Consider the following 17319-nt stretch of genomic DNA (forward strand, 5'->3'; position numbering starts at 1 on the left):
TTACCGGTATGAGCCACTGTATCTTGGCCAGAAGATGGATTTTCTAAGGGGAAAGTATTTCCTTTTTCAGCTTCTAATAATAGCCTACAACTATTGATCTCCTACTACATGCCAGGCATTGTGCTAAGTTCCCTACGTCTGTCCCTTTGAGGCCTCAAAATAACTCTATGAAATAGGTGACATCCCCACTGCACAGACAGGGAGGTCTGGACTCAGAGAGGTTAAGTACTCGGCTAAAGTCACACAGCCAGTGTGTGTGAAGCTGGGGGATGAACTCGGGTGATTTGCTCGATTCCAGACCTATAAGACTTCAAGCCCCATTCACAGGCGACACCATACATTAAACCCACGGAGCTGAGCCAGCCCAGGTGGTCTCTGCTGTTTATAACCAGAGCCACCTGGAACCTGATTTCATCCAGACAATGACCTCCACCGTCAGCAGAGGGAGTGGGCAGCTCACCTTTCTCCAAGGATGAGGCCTGGTTGAATTTGGGAGAGTAGAGTGAACACAGAACTTTCCAAGGCCCCTCATGCTGGAGTGAGACTGTCTCTGGGGGTGCTGGGGACCGCCTCCGCCCTTTTAAGAATGAGAACTTGCGCCCAGGAGTGGGGGATCTGGAGGAGGTGGGGTTGCGACCAGGGCGGGGCATGGGCCTGGGAAGTCGCCCCCTGCCCTGTTTGGTCTCCTCCCTCTTGGTTTCAGAGCCTGGAGTCACAGGAGAAGCTGAGACCACGCAGGGCAATGCAGCTTGTCTTGGTTCAGGCCTGACTGGGACCATGCTCTCTGGGTTTCCTGGAGGTCCTTGAATCTGGGAGGTGGTTGGCTTTTCTGAGACGCCTGTCCTGAGGCCGGAGGCACAGCCCCGTGGATCTGCAGGGATACGGATGCAGGGCCCCTGGGGCTGTTGTTCCGGCTCATGGATGGATGCTTTATGGCTGAACTTTCTCCTCAAGCCCCCGATGCAGGACTCCTCCTCTGAGCTTGCTGGCTTTGTACAAGCCCATTTTTCCAAGGAAGGTCCTTCATCGGCCTCTGAGTGAGGCAGCACCTTTTGAGAGAAAGGGATTGCCTTGGTTCCAGGTATGTCCTCCAGTGCTCTCAAAGTACACCCGCTGGATGTCCCCATCTCCCTACTGGGAGATGCTCCTCTCCTCTCTTGGGAGAAGTCCAGGAGAGCCACATAGTCTCCCTCCAAGTCCCGGCTGGCCACATCATCCATCCTGAAGGCCATCTCCCCAGGCCTGGCTTGTTCCACCTTGATGAGCCCCGGATACTTGTTCCCACACGTTCTGTCCTTGCCCTTGGCTAAACTCTGGGCGAGAAACACCTGGTTGTCGGGGGACTTGGCCTGGGGCAGCTCTGGAGGGCTGCTCGAACCCAAGGTCTCTAGCTGAAGGGACCCCTGGGCCGGGGAGAGGACATTCACTGCCTGGGGTCCATCATCCACAAACTCTGGGCTGGTTATCTTAGTCCAGGGCACAGGGGCAATCCCATTCTCTGACGCCACCAGGCAGTTGTATAGGGGACGTCCCTCCAGATCGTTGTTGAGGGCCTCCAGCCACTCTTGGGTGAAGAGCAGAGGGTAGGACCCCTCGGGAACAGGCTTCTCGTCCACCATACGGAGGTCCAGGGAGAGGTATTTGACCATGACACAGACAGCCTGCTCCTCCTGGGGCTCGACCTGGAGGTAGAAGTCACCCCGGCGCAGCAGGAGGGGATTGAGCGGTGCCAAGTGGACCACAACCTTGTCCCGCAGACAGAGCGGCCAGCCCTCGTGCAGGAAGAGGCGGTGAGAGTAGGAGGCCTGAGGAGAGAAGGCTGGCATCAGAGAGGCTGGCCCGGAACACGCTGCCCTCGGCACTGCCTCCTCCCCCTCCCAGGTGCAACTAGAGTCAGCCAGGGGCCGGGTAGAAGCAGCACGGGAGAGGCTCTTGCTCTTGAAGCGTTGCGGAAGCTGCCTCCCTTGCCTCACCCAAGTCCCAGCCCTGAACTTGCCGCACTCGCCAGCCTACCAGCCCCAGTGAGAAAGCTCAGAGCACTGGTCGGCAAGTGCCGTTCCCTCGCCTCTTCTTGCTTGGCTCGTGCTCCCTACTTCTCCCCACCCAACCAGAGCAAGTCTCAGCCTCCGTTTTAAAGCCAGGGAGACATGGTGTAGACAAAGGCCTGTAGCACTAATTTATGCAAATTACTTAACGGCTTTGAGCCTCAATTCTCTATCTGCAAATAGGAATAATAATAATATGTGTTAGTACTACTGGGTTGGTATGAGGATGAAGTGAGATTATACAGATGCTCATCAATTTATGTCCCTAAATCTATCATTAAGTTGAAAATATCATACATCAAAAATACATTAAATACACCTAGCGTATCGAACATCAGTTTAACCTTGCCACCTTAAACATGCTCAGAACACTCACATTAACCCATAGTTAGGCAATATCATCTAACACTAAAGCCTGTTTGATAATAAAGTGATAAATATCTCCTGTAACTTATTGTAATTTACCTCATGTAATTTTTCACTATGCTGAGAGTGAAAGACAGAATGGTTATCTGGGGACTTGATGTATGGATTCTGCTGCATGTGTATCAATGTCACACCATGGTAAAGTTGAAAGATCGTAAGTCAAGCCTCTGTAAATTGGGGACCATCTGAACTTATATGCAAAACCCAATACAACGCTCGGCATATAATAGGTAGAAGTTCAATAAATATGAATTCCCTTTCCCTCTGACAACGTTAATCCTTTGAAAAATCGTGGAACTTTTCTATTTTTAAAAAGTCACTCATTGTTTTTATGCCACACTCTAATTTTCACGTGGAGAGGTTACTGAGTGAAGTAGAAGCAATATCGAATGGGAAGTCAGGAAATCTGGCCCCACCACTGACTTACTAGATGACCTTCCTGAACATTCTGGGCTTGCATGTTATTATTTCCCATTAGCGGGTCATGGCATAGCGGTAAAACAAAACTTTTTTAAAAATTTATTTTTGTTTAAAAAAGATAAGATGCCAGTAATCTCTGAAAGGCAGACACAGCAAGTCGTCCTGGAACAGGCCGTGACCCCAGTGATCCCCTCAGGGAGCCTCTCCACGGGGCTGTACGGATCCATGTTCAACAGTGACATCAAATGGTAACAACAGAAACAGCAGGTTTTTGGAAGAGTCTGAGTCGTGGATTAAGTCCCGGGCAGTCTAATAAAATATAGGGCAGGGAAGGCCTCCAGGGAGTGACACTAAACTTCCTGCTAATTAGGTAGGTGTTTCCTGGAACTTCTAGCTGGGGAAAGGGCCAGGTCTGACCATAGTTGTATCCACGTTGGCAAATCCTTTCATGTCAGTTACATTGTAGACTGGGTTGCCTGGAGAAGCTTCCTGCTGTGTGCCTTCATGAGCCTGGGAGCTCTCCACCTCCTTCACCAAGCCTTCTCCAGATGGCAACACGCTTTCCCTCACCTTCTCACTAAATGACACAAAACAGCCTAGCCTGATTTGTTCTTTTGCAAACAGCAGCACCCTAGAGATGACAGCAAAGAGCATCTCCTTTGACTCTCATTTGACTTTCACAGTAGCTCAGGGGCTCAGGCAGTTTAGGAATTATTCTCACTTTACAGGTGGAGAAACAGGCTTGGAGAGGTGAAGTATTTGGCTCATGGTCACACTGCTGGAAAGTGGCCAAGTGGGACTTGGACCTGGGCCTTCACATTTGAAGTCAGCGGTGTCTGTCCCCAAGTTCCAGAGACTTCACATGAAGGTGGCTGCCCCCAGGTGGTGGTGGCTAAAGAGGCTGACTTCGAGGCTGGCACGTCCCTACTTCCGAGGGAGAGACAGGAAGTGGGATAATAGCAGCCAACAGCTACAGAGCACTTGCTGCATGTCAGGCTCTGCACTGAGCTCCGGGTGTCATCTCATGCCTTGGGTGCTATGTTATCAATGTCCCCGTCTGACACCGAAGGCAACTGAAACTCAGAGATGTGACATGGACCTCTCAAGTTCACAGTGATGAGCCCTGATTTGAACCTGGGGCACCTGACTCCAGAGGTCATGCTGTTGATCCCATGTTAACCCCGCCTGCTTTAAGGCGACACATATTTGTCTATAACTACAATTGAGTTAAATTCCTCGACAGTTAAAAATAAAGATGTAGAAAGGATACAACCTTATCACTGGGAAAAATGAGGCAGGGAACAGTGCTAGTGTGGTGCTCATGGCCAAGTAACAGAAGTGAGCAATTGTGTGGTTTGTCCGGGAGAAGCAGTCGGGAAGGAGAGGATCTGCAGGAAATGGTGTCATGTGAATGTGGGCATCCTTTGCAAGTGTTTCTGGGAGAAGCTGTCTTCTCCTCCATACCATTTCCTGGGCACTGAGTTGTTCCTATGAGTCAGGCGTGAGCTAAATGTGTCACTTTTCCTTCTGGTTCCAACCATCTCCAATCCTGGCTCCTACGCCTGAGCTTTCTTTTTTTTTTTGGGGGGGCGGCCTCTCACTGTGTCGCTCAGGCTGAAGTGCAACGGCATGATCACAGCTACTGCAGCCTCAACCTCCTGGGCTCAGATGATGCTTCCTCCTTAGCCTTCCGAGTAGCTGAGACTTTGGGTGCATGCCACCATGTCTGGCTAATTTTTAAAAACTTTTTGTAGAAACGAGTTCTCACTATGTTCCCAGGCTAATCGCAAACTCCTGGGTTCAAGCGATCCTCCCACCTCAGCCTCCTACAGTGCTATGATTACAGGCGTAAGCCACCACACCCGTCCCAGTCTTGAACTTTTAGCTGCCAGTTATTTCTATTGATCATAGTCCTCACCCTTCCTTTTTTGCTCCTAATGGGCTGTGTCCCTGACATGCAGTGAGCAACTCAGGAGAGGTTGGTGAATCCCAAGGACTCTTGAGACTGAGATGACAGTAGGGTGGGTATTAATAACAACAGTGCAAAGAACAGTCAGCCAACCTGAGAAAGGTCCGGGCAAGCTCCTGCAGCGGGTCCCTGAGGCATGGTCTCCTCTGGCTTCTCCCATCCTTTTCTGACCATGGAGGCAGGCACATGACTCAAGCCTGACCAGTCCTGGCTCCCCATTCCTCCCGTCAGAGTGATTGTCTCAGGAATGGACATGTGACCCAAGCCAGGCCAATCAGGACCCTTCCTTGAGATTTTTCTATCTGCAGTTGATGAGGACGAGTTTATTTTCAACTCACACTATAGCATCCCTGGGCTATAAGAATGACGCTGACAAGGAGGGAGAAGCTGAGACATGAGACAGAAAGGGTCTTCAAGGGGCTTGATCCGTGGATCAACTCAGACCGAGGCCTGATCCACCCCGCCCTGGTCTGAGTGATCTGTCATCTGCAGCCAACAGTTCTGCCTAGGACACTTTTCCCTCCACTTGGCCTCCGGAGAGGCCACACTGAGACTGAATTTGAAGGAGTCACCAGGGAAGAAAGCAAGAGTCCTGATGCCTCGGGGCTCCAGGGAGCTCTTGGATGTTCTCTGCCGCTTCCCTCAAAGCTGCTCCACTTCAGCCAAAGCAGCCCGGCGGTGCCCACCATGCCACCCCAGGGCAGTCTCCAGACCTTCTGATTCAGTCCTTCCTTCCCACTAGTGCAAGTGTGAATGCAAGGGACTCCCAGATTTCACAAGGCATAGGGCACACAACCCCCTGCTCCATCTAGGGGGCTGGGGTCTCCCTTTGGAAAGCTCACCCGCACGCTCAGTTCTTCCTGTGAGACAAGACACATGCTGGCCCACCTCCTTCCGGGCCTGCCTCCAGCCCCATGGCTTTCTGGGAGAGCTTGTCCACTGGCCCTGGGCCCTCTGACTTACGCAGGCCATTTCGCGCACTTGCTCACACAGGCGCTTGGCAGGGATCAGGAAATCCAGGAGGAAGCTCAGTCCATCCCCCTGGAAGTCAGAGTCCAGGAGCCGGAACACCTGACCCAGGACGGTGGGCGCCGTGGCCTCAAAGGGAGGGTAGAGGCCCGCCAGGGCATGCTGGATGGCTGTGTCCAGGGAGGGAGGGTCCTGTGGGGGACAGGAGGAAAGGGTAGAAGTAATGATGCAGCGATAACAAGGGCAGTGTCCACTTCCCTGACCTCCAGGCCCCGTGTGACCAGGGCCTTGCTAACTCTCTATCCTCCCCCCCTACCCTGTCCCTCTCATTCACCTCTTCCAGCCACGTTAGAGTTCTTTTCTGTTCCTCACACACACTAGACACAATCTCACCTCAGGGCCTTTGTACTGGCTGTTCACTCTGCCTAGAAACCTCTTCCTCAAGCAATCTCATTCCCTCACTTCCCGCAGGTCTTTGCTCAAAAGTCATCTGATAGTTCAAGAAGCAGAGGAGGAACTGGATGGGGCATTCAGGTCAGGATCAAAGGGAAGGAGGAGGTTGGCATCACCCAAACCCCATGGCCTGGCTGACCTGTCGACTCGCAGTTGGAAGCTGAGCACCAGAGAAGCCCAGTTCTAGTCAGACAACCCAGTTCACACACAGGTGGGCGAGTGACAGGAAAGGACTGCTGCTCTGGCCACGGGACTCTTGGGCAGCTTGTTCCACAGCAGTAAATGACGCAGGTCCAGAGCTCCTGACTCTACATCGAGCTCCTTCTAGATGTGTCTCAGGCACCGGGCATGAGCTCATCAGACCCAGCCCGGCCACTTCCCAGGCCCGCTCCTCCCCATTCCTCTCTCAGTGATGACCTCCCCACCCAGTCGGGCTCCTGGGCCCGAAATGCACTCCTTACGACTCCCCCACACCTCAGCTCGTCCTAGACGCCCTCCTCCGCCACAGCTCACCAGCTGCCGTGCTCTGCTCAGCCCAACCCAGCCCCATCCAGGCTCCACAATTACGTGGGGTCACCTCCTCCTTGACTGTCAACTTCTAGTCTTCCTCACTCCAGCCACTCTCCACCAGGACCCCAGCGTGAGCTTTCTTAGATGCAAACCTGACTTCCTCCTGCTCGAGCTCTTCAAGGGCTCCCCACTGCCTTCAGGAAGCACTGGCCTCCAGGCACCCAGCTCACCAAGATAGGGCCACCATGCGCCACCCCTGCTTCTGTGCCCGCCTCACTGCCTCACCGCCTCTCTCGTGCTTCCAAGTGGCACACGCCTCGTCTCACACACTCCAGGTCTTTGCACATACTGTTCCTTCCTCTGGCAATGCCCTCCACTTCCACTTCCACCTCACTAGGCCAACCCCTCATTCCTCAAGATCCGGGTCAGCCCTCAGCTCTTCCAAGAGGTTTCCCTGACCTCCCAGCCTCCTACCCAACCCAGCAGGGTCAAATGTCCCTTTTCCTGGGCTCCTGTGGGACCCTATCGTAGTAGTTCCCCAAATGATTATGTCTCCCTCAGGGGACTCCAGACTCCCTAAGGGCAGGGTTAGTAAGCAGAACAGACCCTGGAGATGCCCATGTCCTAATCTCTGGGACCCTTGAACATGTTATCTTGAATGTTAGAGGTTAGGGTTGCAGATGGAATTAAAGTGCTCGTCAGCTGCCTGTCACACAGAGAGGCTATCTTGGTTACACAGAGGTCCCCCAAAGGACAGGAGGATTCAAGAGGGTAAGGAGTCAGGGGAGACGTGCCTTTGGTGGCAGGACTGAAGCCGCGGCTGACTGTGCGCGCAAATGAAGAGCCAAGGCACGTGGCCGTCTCCGGGAGGGGGGAAGAGGCGGGGCCAAGGAATGTGGGCGTCTCCTAGAGGCGGGAAGAGGCGGGGCCAAGGGATGCGGGCGTCTCCGGGAGGCGGGGCCAAGGGATGTGGGCGTCTCCTGGAGGCGGGGCCAAGGGATGTGGGCGGCTCCGGGAGGCGGGGCCAAAGAATGTGGGCGTCTCCTGGAGGCGGGAAGAGGAGGGGCCAAGGGATGCGGGCGTCTCCGGGAGGCGGGGCCAAGGGATGTGGGCGGCTCCGGGAGGCGGGGCCAAGGGATGTGGGCGTCTCCGGGAGGCGGGAAGAGGAGGGGCCAAGGGATGCGGGCGTCTCCGGGAGGCGGGGCCAAGGGATGTGGGCGGCTCCGGGAGGCGGGAAGAGGCGGCGAGCTGGTTGTCCCCGAGCCTCAAAAACGCGGCCCACCCACGCCTTGCCTTCCACTTACGATCCGAAAGATAATGCGTGAGTGCTGCCTTCGGCTACTGAGCGTGTGACCCCGTGTTAGAGCAGCCCTAGCGAGCGGACTTGGCGGGCACTGGCGCCTGCTGCTCTCTGGGTCCTCGGCAGCTGGCACGCGGCCAGGCGCGCAACAGGGCTCGGTGGATCTTGTCCCAGAATGGACAAACTGCCCCTCTCGGGACCGCGAGCGTTCCACCCTTCGAAGAGGGAAGAGGGACGAGGCCAGCGGTCTCCAGGCATCACTGCCGCCGTAGGCAGCACAAAGCTGGGCACAGAGAGCTGTCATCACTATTTATAGAATGAGTGAATGAATGAATGTCTGCAGTCCCATTCTGAAGGAAAGACGATCTTGGACTGACAGGGCCCTGAGCTCAGCAGGGATGATGTACTGACAGGCACTCGACGCTGAACGCGCACGTGCAGGGGCGGCGAGGGGGTGAGGGCGCGTCCACTCCGAGGAGGGGAGGGGTCTTCAATTCGGCAGGACAGAGAAGGGTTCATCTGGCCTGGTGTCCTCTTCTGATGGGCTCCCCACCCTCGCCTAGCAAGGTCCTACCGGTCATTTCTCACCCCATGCAATCCTCAGCACAGCAGTGGTGGGGGGAGGGTTAGGGAAGAAGAGGATCACCCTGGCCCTCTGTGAGCACACCGGGTCAGCGGGCCAGCACCCCTCCCTGCCGTGAGCCTTCCCCACCTCACCCGCCTCTCCTGGGACCTCACTGTGCAGCCTCAAGTAGATCCCTTCCCTCTCTGGGTCTCTTTCTTCATGTGCAGATGGAGCTGGGACAAGCTTGTTTAGTTTTGTTTTGGGAAATTTCATCATTCACTGTCACTTTCGTGATTTTTGTTTTGTCCTTGAGTTGGGGTCTCACTCTGTTGCCTAGTCTGGAGCGTAGTGGCATTATCACGGCTCACTGCAGCCTCAACCTCCTAGGCTCAGGCGATCCTCAGCCTCCTGAGTGGCTGGGACTACAGACACACACCACTGTGCCCAGCTAAATTTATTTTTTGTAGAGATGAGCTCTTGCTGTGTTGCCCAGGCTGGTCTTGATCTCCTGGGCTCAAGCAATCCTCCCACCTTGACTTCCCCAAGTGTTAAGATTATAGACATGAGTGACTGCAACCGGCATCTTTGTGAATTTTAGCATCTCCACATACCAGCTTATTAGCACTTGCTGTTTTTCTTCAAATCAACTCACTTTTTAAAAGTTTGCATAATTGTGTTTTAAATGAGACACTATATCACCACATTGATTATGAGAATGCAACCAGACTGGGTTCAAATTTTGACTCTGTCACTTACTGGTTGTGTGACCTGGCAAGTTACTTAACTCTCCGAGTTTCAGTTTCCTCATCTATAACATGGAGATTGTAATCAAAGCAACCTGAAAGAATTGAATGAGCTTGAATGAGATGTAAATTCTCAGCACAGGACCAGGTGCTAATTAAATAAGAGCCATTCTTGCTATTTTATACATAGATTTTATATATGTCATACTATAGTTACTAAATCACTGCTATATATGGAAAAATCTATGTAAACTGGCATAAATAGACTGTAACTCCAGAGATAAACCAGTGATGCATTGGATAGCTTTTATATTATTTTACTTATGTATTTATATTGATCATATATTTATGATTCTAATAATTAACTGTGTGTCATATATATGTTTCTATAAATAACATAATATACAAATATATAAAATATATTTTAGTTTTACTGTTTTATTTCTACCAAAATAAACTACTTTTTAAAAGAAAAGTAAACAACAAAAACAAATAGTGGCCATTACATTCTAGGAACATCTAGTTACCTCCTGGAGGTGCAGGAGATCTTTCTTTCCCCCCAAATCAAGATTGGCACGCATTAGAAAGACTAAAGATGTCTTGGCTGGGTGTGGTGGCTCACACCTATAATCCCAGCACTTTGGGAGGCTGAGGCAGGAGGATTGCTTGAGCCCAGGAGTTTCAGATCAATCTTGGCAACATAGTGAGACCTCTTCTCTACAAAAATTTTAAAAATTAGCCAGACATGGTGGCACATGCCTATAGTCCCAGCTACTCAGGAGGCTGAGGCAGGAAGATCACCTGAGTCCAGGAGGTCAAGGCTGCAGTGAGCTATAATTGTGCCAGTGCATTCTAGCCTGGGTGACAGAGTGAGACCCTCACTAGAAAGAAAGAAAGAAAAAAGGAAGGAAGGAAGGAAGAGAAAGAAGAAAGAAAGAAAGAAAGAAAGAAAGAAAGAAAGAAAGAAAGAAAGAAAGAAGGAAAGATTGATTAAAGAGGTCTTATTAACCAGAGGAAGCTTTTCTCCTTGGGTTCACAGAAGATAGAAAATTCAAAATGTCCTGTCACCAGACAGTACCATGTCATTTAGTTCCGGTCTATGACATATCTTGTGTCCTAACTCATCCCAACGTCTAGGAAACAAGGAGTTAAACTCTCTCTTCCTCAATGCTCCTCAGTTTCCTCATCGGCACATAGATGGGGATTCTAGTTCCTACCCTGCCACCCTCAGATGACTGTTCTGGAGATACAAGGAGATTGTAGACGTAGAGGGTCTTGGGAAAAGCAACAGGTCTTGCTGCAGTTATTATTAATTGTTATTTATTTTATTCATCCTGTCAAAGCTCAGGTTCCAGCCTCAGTGTGAAGACATCTTCCCTCTCCCAGTCTCTTCCTGAATCCACTGCCATCACCCCATCAATACCAGCTGCTGGATGCCAGGCCCTCCACTCCACTTCTCTTACTGCACCCACATGGCCATGCTGGGTCTCAGCAGGAACCACCATTTTGTCCGTAAAGCAACTGAGACTGATCTCGCCCAAAAGCACAGAGAGGAGGAGACACAGCCAGCATCTACAGATCCAGGCCAGTGAAGTCCGCCGCGTCCATCCCCTGCTGCCTCCTCTGGTCTGAGGCTGGCCTTCCAGCTGCCTAGCTTTCTGTTTCTGATGGGGCTAAAGAAACTGTGTGCCTCCCCAGGGTTCACAGGACACCTCTGGCTTCCATACACTGGCTCCGTGTGCCACACACACACTGTTAGCATTTAAGGGGCAGCCAGTAAAAAGGAAGAATCTTCCAAGTTAACAGAACTCCGGGCTCTTGGCCAGCGCATTACCTGCCACAGGCCCAGGGCCTCACAGCCATCCAAGGAGTGAGGGAAGCACACAGCCAGGGGGGGCCCAGGCGCCTGCAGGAAGGAACGCGGGCCACTCTGATTCCCAGTCAACTGGCAGCCCAGCCTGGGACCACAGGAACCCAGACGCCAGACGTGGGCCCCTCAGAATGATTTCCGTGAAACTTAATAGACGGGTTTCCATTCCTTCCCAGTGAGCACAGCCCGTAGCCCGGCTGGGCCTTTAACTGTTCCCCGGCAAGAGGGCAGGAGCAGAGGCAGGAGCCAGCGGGTGTGAGACTGAAAAGGAAGAAGGGGAGACAAGCCAGGGTTCCCTCCCCTACAGCCCAGGGCCAGAGAAGAAGCCCATCCAGGGCCCAGGCAGAACCAGGTCTGCATCACCAGTCTCTGTGATACCATGCTCATGACCTTCTGGACAGACATAGGGACCCTTGCACGGTGTGAGGGGCACAGAACTATCTGCTCACAGCGGTTATGCCAGCAGGGGAGCAGGGGGTCATATGCTTCCATTTCAACATTTTCGCAATGAGCCGCTCTCACTATAATCTTAAGAATTACTTTCATCAGGTAAAATGTACAAACAAAAAGTGTGCTGGTCAATATCTTGTACAGACCCCTGTGAGCCACTTACTCAGATCAACAGACAGAAGATTTCTATGCTCCTCCTCCCAGCCAACTCCCCCACCCCAGGGAACTATCTCTCTGATAACTATAACTTTTTAAAAGAAAAAGTGTCACACTATATGATCTATAGTATGTGCAAAACCATGTGTAAGCCTAGAAAAAGGTCCAGGTAAACAGTAACTCAAGTGTGGACTGCAGTCCTCTGAGGGCTGTGAGGGATGGGGGCTTGGAAGGCAGTCTTTTGATTTTCTTCAGAGTTTGCTAGAGTTTCCAAACATTCCGTAACCAGCTTGTATAGCTTTTATAATCTGGAAGGGGAAAAAGTGTGATTGTATGTGTGTTTTTAAGCTGGTTTCCCTTTTAAATGGTCTCGCCAGATGTTGCTAGCTGGAGTTTCTGCACATGGCCTGAGCTCTTCTTAAAGGTCCAGAATTACCCACTTAGTCCAATAGCAAAGCCTTGAGTATCACATGACATCAGCCCCCCCTCACTGGGAAGAGAGGCCTGAGAGGAGGTGGGGGTGAGGGTATAAGGGCCTAGGGCTGCTTTCAACCCTGTTCTGTCCTGTGGACGAAATGCCCAGGGAAGGTGAGTCTGCCCCTGACTCCCTGGGTGACTTTGGCCTCAGTTTCCCTATCTGTAAAAGGGAGACATCAGGCTTATCTATCTCACTTCCAGTGGGGACATTCTAGAATTCAAAGGTTAGGCCGGATGCAAGGGCTCAGGCCAGCACTTTGGGAGGCCGAGGCAGGCGGACTGCTTGAGCCCAGGGGTTCGAGACCAGCCTGGGCAGCATAGCGAGACCTTGTCTCTATGGGGAATCAAGAAGTTAGCCAGGTGTGGTGGCACGTGCCTGGAGTCCCAGCTGCTTGGGATGCTGATGGGGAAAGAGCACCTGAGTCTAGGAGGCTGAGGCTGCTGTGGACCATGATCCTGCCACTGCACTCCAGCCTGGGTGACAGAGTGAGACCCCAACTCAAAAAAAAAGTTATTATGGGAAGGTTTGGAGTGGGCATGTGGTTTCTAAATGGGATCAGTTAATCTTCAGTTGGTGAGAAAATTTTAAAAGACCTGTCTCATCCATCTTCGTACCTTGGGCCCAGATGCACATAATGCTTTTGGGAGCCTGACAGGTGACCAGGAACACAGAAGCTGGACGAGTGAGAGAGCAAGCCCTCCAGCCCCTCAGTGCATGACCCCTGACAGTCCCCAGCACCAGGGAAGCAACAGGGAGTAGTGGAGCCTGGGGTGCACCCCCCATCAGCATCTATTGAGTTGCTTTGGCCCCATTTCTCCTGGTCTACTGATTTTTTAGTAAAACCTCCCCAGTATTTAGTGGCTGGCCAAACCAAACACAACTGTGAGCCAGATACAGCCCAGCAGGCGTCAGGTTGTGACCCCCAGTCTCAACGACCTGGGATACTCCTCTGGACTTCTCTAGGCTGGAGAATCTAAGACCAGCATTCTGTTGCTCTGACTGACTGCCAGGAAGTTCTTGTTCCCGTCCAACTAAAACGTCTTCTGCTTTAAGTCCTTTTTATTTTTTGTGTGGGTGGAGGTATGAGTGAGAATTGGCTCCATATTAAAAAAAAAAAAAAAAAAACCCAAGCAAAAATACTTTCAGAAACTGGAAAAACAGCTCAAATGCAGTGAACCAAGAAGACAGTGGGTATCAGTAGACCCACGTTCAAGGCTGGCTCTGTCGTGTATCATCCGTGTGACCGCGAGCAAATCCCTTTGTTTCTCCGAGCCTTAGCTTGGTGCTCACTCCCTTCCGTCCCTCTCCCCCTTGCCTCTGTCCAGGGGATCATCGCCTCCTACCCAGACCGCCTCGTGAGAGCGGTTATAACAGAGCTGCTTCCTCCCAGGCAAGTGTTGGGTGTTAGGCCTGAGCCAAGCACCTGCTATGCATTAATTTTTATCTTATCATCCCAATCATTCTATGGGTCGGGTATTTTCATTCCCATTTTACAGGTCAAAAAACTGAGGCCAAGTCTCTACTGCTAGTAAATGGTAGGGCTGGGGAATGAACCACTAGCTGTCCTGTCTCTTCCTGGGCTCCCTGCACCAGGCCAGGCTCCCCTTGGGCCACCACAATGGCTTTCCTAACACAGAGATCCACTTGTGACCCTCCCCTGCTCAATGACCGTGGTGGCTCCCTACTGCCTTAGGAACTCGTTAGCCCGGCACTGTGGCCCTTCGGTCAGCTCCCAGCTCACTGTTCACTCCTGCTAAAGACACTTTATGCTCGAGCCTGGGGTTTCCCAACCGCCCATGTGCCCCCTTTGTGAGGGTCTCTCGCCATGTTCACGTACTCATTTGTTATGCGCTTGATGTTCATTATTAATTGTTATTTACTTAACATTTGTCTTTTTGTTAATTCTTTTTCAATTTAAATTTGTTTACTTATTCTTATGTGCTCATGCCGTTAAAATCACTTCCTAGTACTCATTAAGGTGGACAGCTGTACAATAAAAAATGTCCATCTAAGCTCCACCTAAAGTCCCCCTCCAGGCACCCACGGTGGGTGCCTTACTTGGGAAGTGCTGCCTGGACACACATCTCTGAGCCTCCACCCTCACTGCACCCTTCCCTAGATAGGGTGAGCTGCTGCCCACCTACCAGAACCCCGCCAACCCTGCCTCTATGCTCTTCAGCTTTTCAAGACATGCATTTCCAGGCGAGAGAGGGACCCACCAGCCATCAGACAGCCTAGAGCCCCCAGAGAAGGAACCTGGCTTCCCCATGGACTGCAAGCCCAGTGCAGGGCCCAGGGCCTCATCCAGAGCTCCGTGCACAACAGGGTGAGGGTGTGAGGGACCACCGTGCAGTAGATACTTAGACAATGTTGAATGAACTGGACTGGACTCCACCAGTGTTTCGAAGTGTGGGGTGGGGTCCCGGGTGGCCCACAAGACCATTTGGGGAGCACATGGACTCTATGTGAAACCACGGCACGAAAATGACTCCAATTCCCTTCCAGTCCTCCTGATAACACCAGGGACGAGTCTCAGGCTGGAGTCGATTTATCTTGAACACCTCTCAAGACACTTAATTATTACTCCTTCTCACAAAAAGCCCACTGTCCTCTGGCTTGAAATTGTCCACAGTCAGCCGCACCCAGTCACTGTTTACTGACAGGTTTGCCTTCTCTGAATATATATTTTATAATCACTTTCTATTTAAACAGTGAATACTGATTTTCATGGTCGTAATATATAATTTTCTGTTTAAATATATTTTAAGTCTATAAAGTAAGTTGATTTAAAGAAAAATATTGAGCAAATAATAAGTAGTAGGTTTTATACTTTTCTTGTAATATTTTATCCAGTAAGAAGATATGTAAAAGTTGTTTCAATGATACTGTCATTTGGGAAACATGGGACTGGGTAAACCCTAAACCCTTTTGCCATAAATTCTCTGACACTAGGAAGCCCCCAAACACTAGACAGCTGTTCATCAAATTACCCCACAAAAATTACAACCATGATGGGTATCATGAAGGAAGGATAAGTGGCATGCTAGAGTGAAAGTCAGGGAAATCAAGGAAGGCTCCTGAAGAGGTGATATTTGGGAGATTGGCTGGGTAAATAGGAATTCATTAGGCAGTGATCCACCCAGGAGGAACAGCATGTGCAAAGGCCTGGGGCAGTAGGGAACATGAACCCTAGGAGGCCCTGAACCAAGACCAGAGTGGCTGGAGCACAGAAGTGAGGCCAGAGGGGTAAGCTGGTGACAACCTTTACTATTTAAAGATAGAGAAGGGAGGGAAATCTCCTCATTCACACTAGAAAAGGAGTTGCTTGACCTTTGAGAGGTGCAGTCCCATGCCTGCCCCAGATCAGAGGGTCTGGAGTCAGGGAGAGGTTTCTGGATTCTGAAACTCATAACCAGGCTAGGTGTGAAATCAGGAAGGGCTTGGCAGACACTGCTTGGTGCAGGCTACATCTCTGGGGTGGCCGAGACAGCCAAGTGCAGGTTCAACACTCAGGCTGTCCTAACTTGCACTTCCTGGCCGGGTGACCTTGAGCAGCACTTGAGTTCCCAGAGCTCAGGTCCCATTGGGTGGAGATCCCAGCAGGTCAGCTCTTAGCCCTGCATGGAGCTTTGCCTATAGGGAGCCGTGAAGAGCCCCGAGAGCAACGTGTGTGTTCACCTGTCCTGCCGGTGCCTGGTTTTGCAGTATGTCTGTGGTGTGCCTGCCAGTGCAGTGCACACCCATTTTAGCAGGATGAGGAAGCAGTGGACAAGGCTTGTGAGCATGAGAGGGCACATGTGTTCAGCCTTGTGAGTCCATAGGAGTGCTCTGGTGCGCTCCACACATGTGCGTGTGGGTGAGCATGAACATGCCTCTACATAGAATTCTTCTGCGTGTGGACATGTGCATGAGTGAAAAACAAACATTCAGCATGACTGGTCACAGTCAGGGGGCTAAAGCCCTGGCCTATCTTCATAGCTCTTTTCCAAACCCCCACAGTTCCTGTGAACCCACCTGGGGCTCTTGGGCCTGCCAAGCAGGGCTGAGATTCCCTGAAAACAGACTTTCCTTTCATTCCCTGTTCCCAGATACTGGCACAAACACACCCACGTGCGCACGCACACACACACACACACACACACACACACACACACACACACACGCAATTCTCCCCAGCGTGTCCCAACCTTCTCAAGGTTCCAGTCCAGGTGTAGGGGTATGACCCTCCCTCTTCTCCTCCCCAGCTACCTCCCCACCAAACTCCCATGGGAGCACCCCTTGTGGGACAATGTGCACATCTGACTCTCCAGCTCTGAGTCTAACCCAGCGAGCCCACCCACGTTTTGGTCAGCAGTTTTCTTCTCTCCATTCTCCACCCCTAACCCTTCCTGCCTTGCACTTCCCAGCTGGGCTGAGAGAGGACTTTCATGCCCAGCCGCATCCAAGCCCCTGGAGGGACAACGTGCACATGGGACTGTCCAGCTCCAAATCTAAAATGCAAACCGCCCCAAGTTCTGCCCAAGGCCCAAGAGCTGGGATTCAAGTTCAGATCAGTGCTCTGCATTGGGGCCATTTTAAAGTTTCAGGTAGCCCAATCCACTCCATCCCTCCCACACTGGAAGAGGCCCAGAAAGGGCCCAGCCGAAAACGGGCTCCCGTGCCCCCCCCCAGGGGAGCAGTTAGCACAGACCCCCGGGGAGGCCCTGAGGGTCATCTCAGCACAGAAGGTCGGGCCCCGACGCCCGGGCTGTTCTCATAGGGAGCCGGGAGGGCGGCGCACCACCCGAAGGGGCCCAGCAGGGTGGTCCAGGCCTTGGCAGGTGTTACCATGGTGACGAGCGGCAGGCGGCAGCGGCTCCTCTCCGGGCGCCGGATCCGTGTGTCCGCGGGTCAGTCCGTCTGGCAGCCCCGGCCCGCCTAGTCCTCGAGCGGGCCTCAGCCCCGAGGAGCGGCCCGGAACAGACC

At 52.1% G+C, this 17319-nt stretch overlaps 1 protein-coding gene across 1 annotated transcript in view; it reads right to left on the minus strand.

Annotated features, from left to right (window-relative positions):
* Positions 1–17287, minus strand: part of KIAA1755 (KIAA1755 ortholog) — a 43088-nt gene extending 25801 nt beyond the window's left edge. Inside the window, exons 1-3 of the mRNA XM_021711588.1 lie at positions 17182–17287; positions 5824–6021; positions 461–1805 (exon numbers count right to left, since the gene is read on the minus strand). Coding sequence (XP_021567263.1) covers positions 461–1805; positions 5824–6021; positions 17182–17184 — 1546 coding nt within the window. The 5' untranslated portion in view covers positions 17185–17287. The remainder of the gene's footprint in view (positions 1–460; positions 1806–5823; positions 6022–17181) is intronic.
* Positions 17288–17319: the final 32 nt, after the last annotated feature.

The sequence above is a fragment of the Carlito syrichta genome, unplaced genomic scaffold, assembly GCF_000164805.1.
Source record: "Carlito syrichta isolate Samal-C Ts95f unplaced genomic scaffold, Tarsius_syrichta-2.0.1 Scaffold302386, whole genome shotgun sequence".
NCBI classification, from domain to species: Eukaryota; Metazoa; Chordata; class Mammalia; order Primates; family Tarsiidae; genus Carlito; species Carlito syrichta.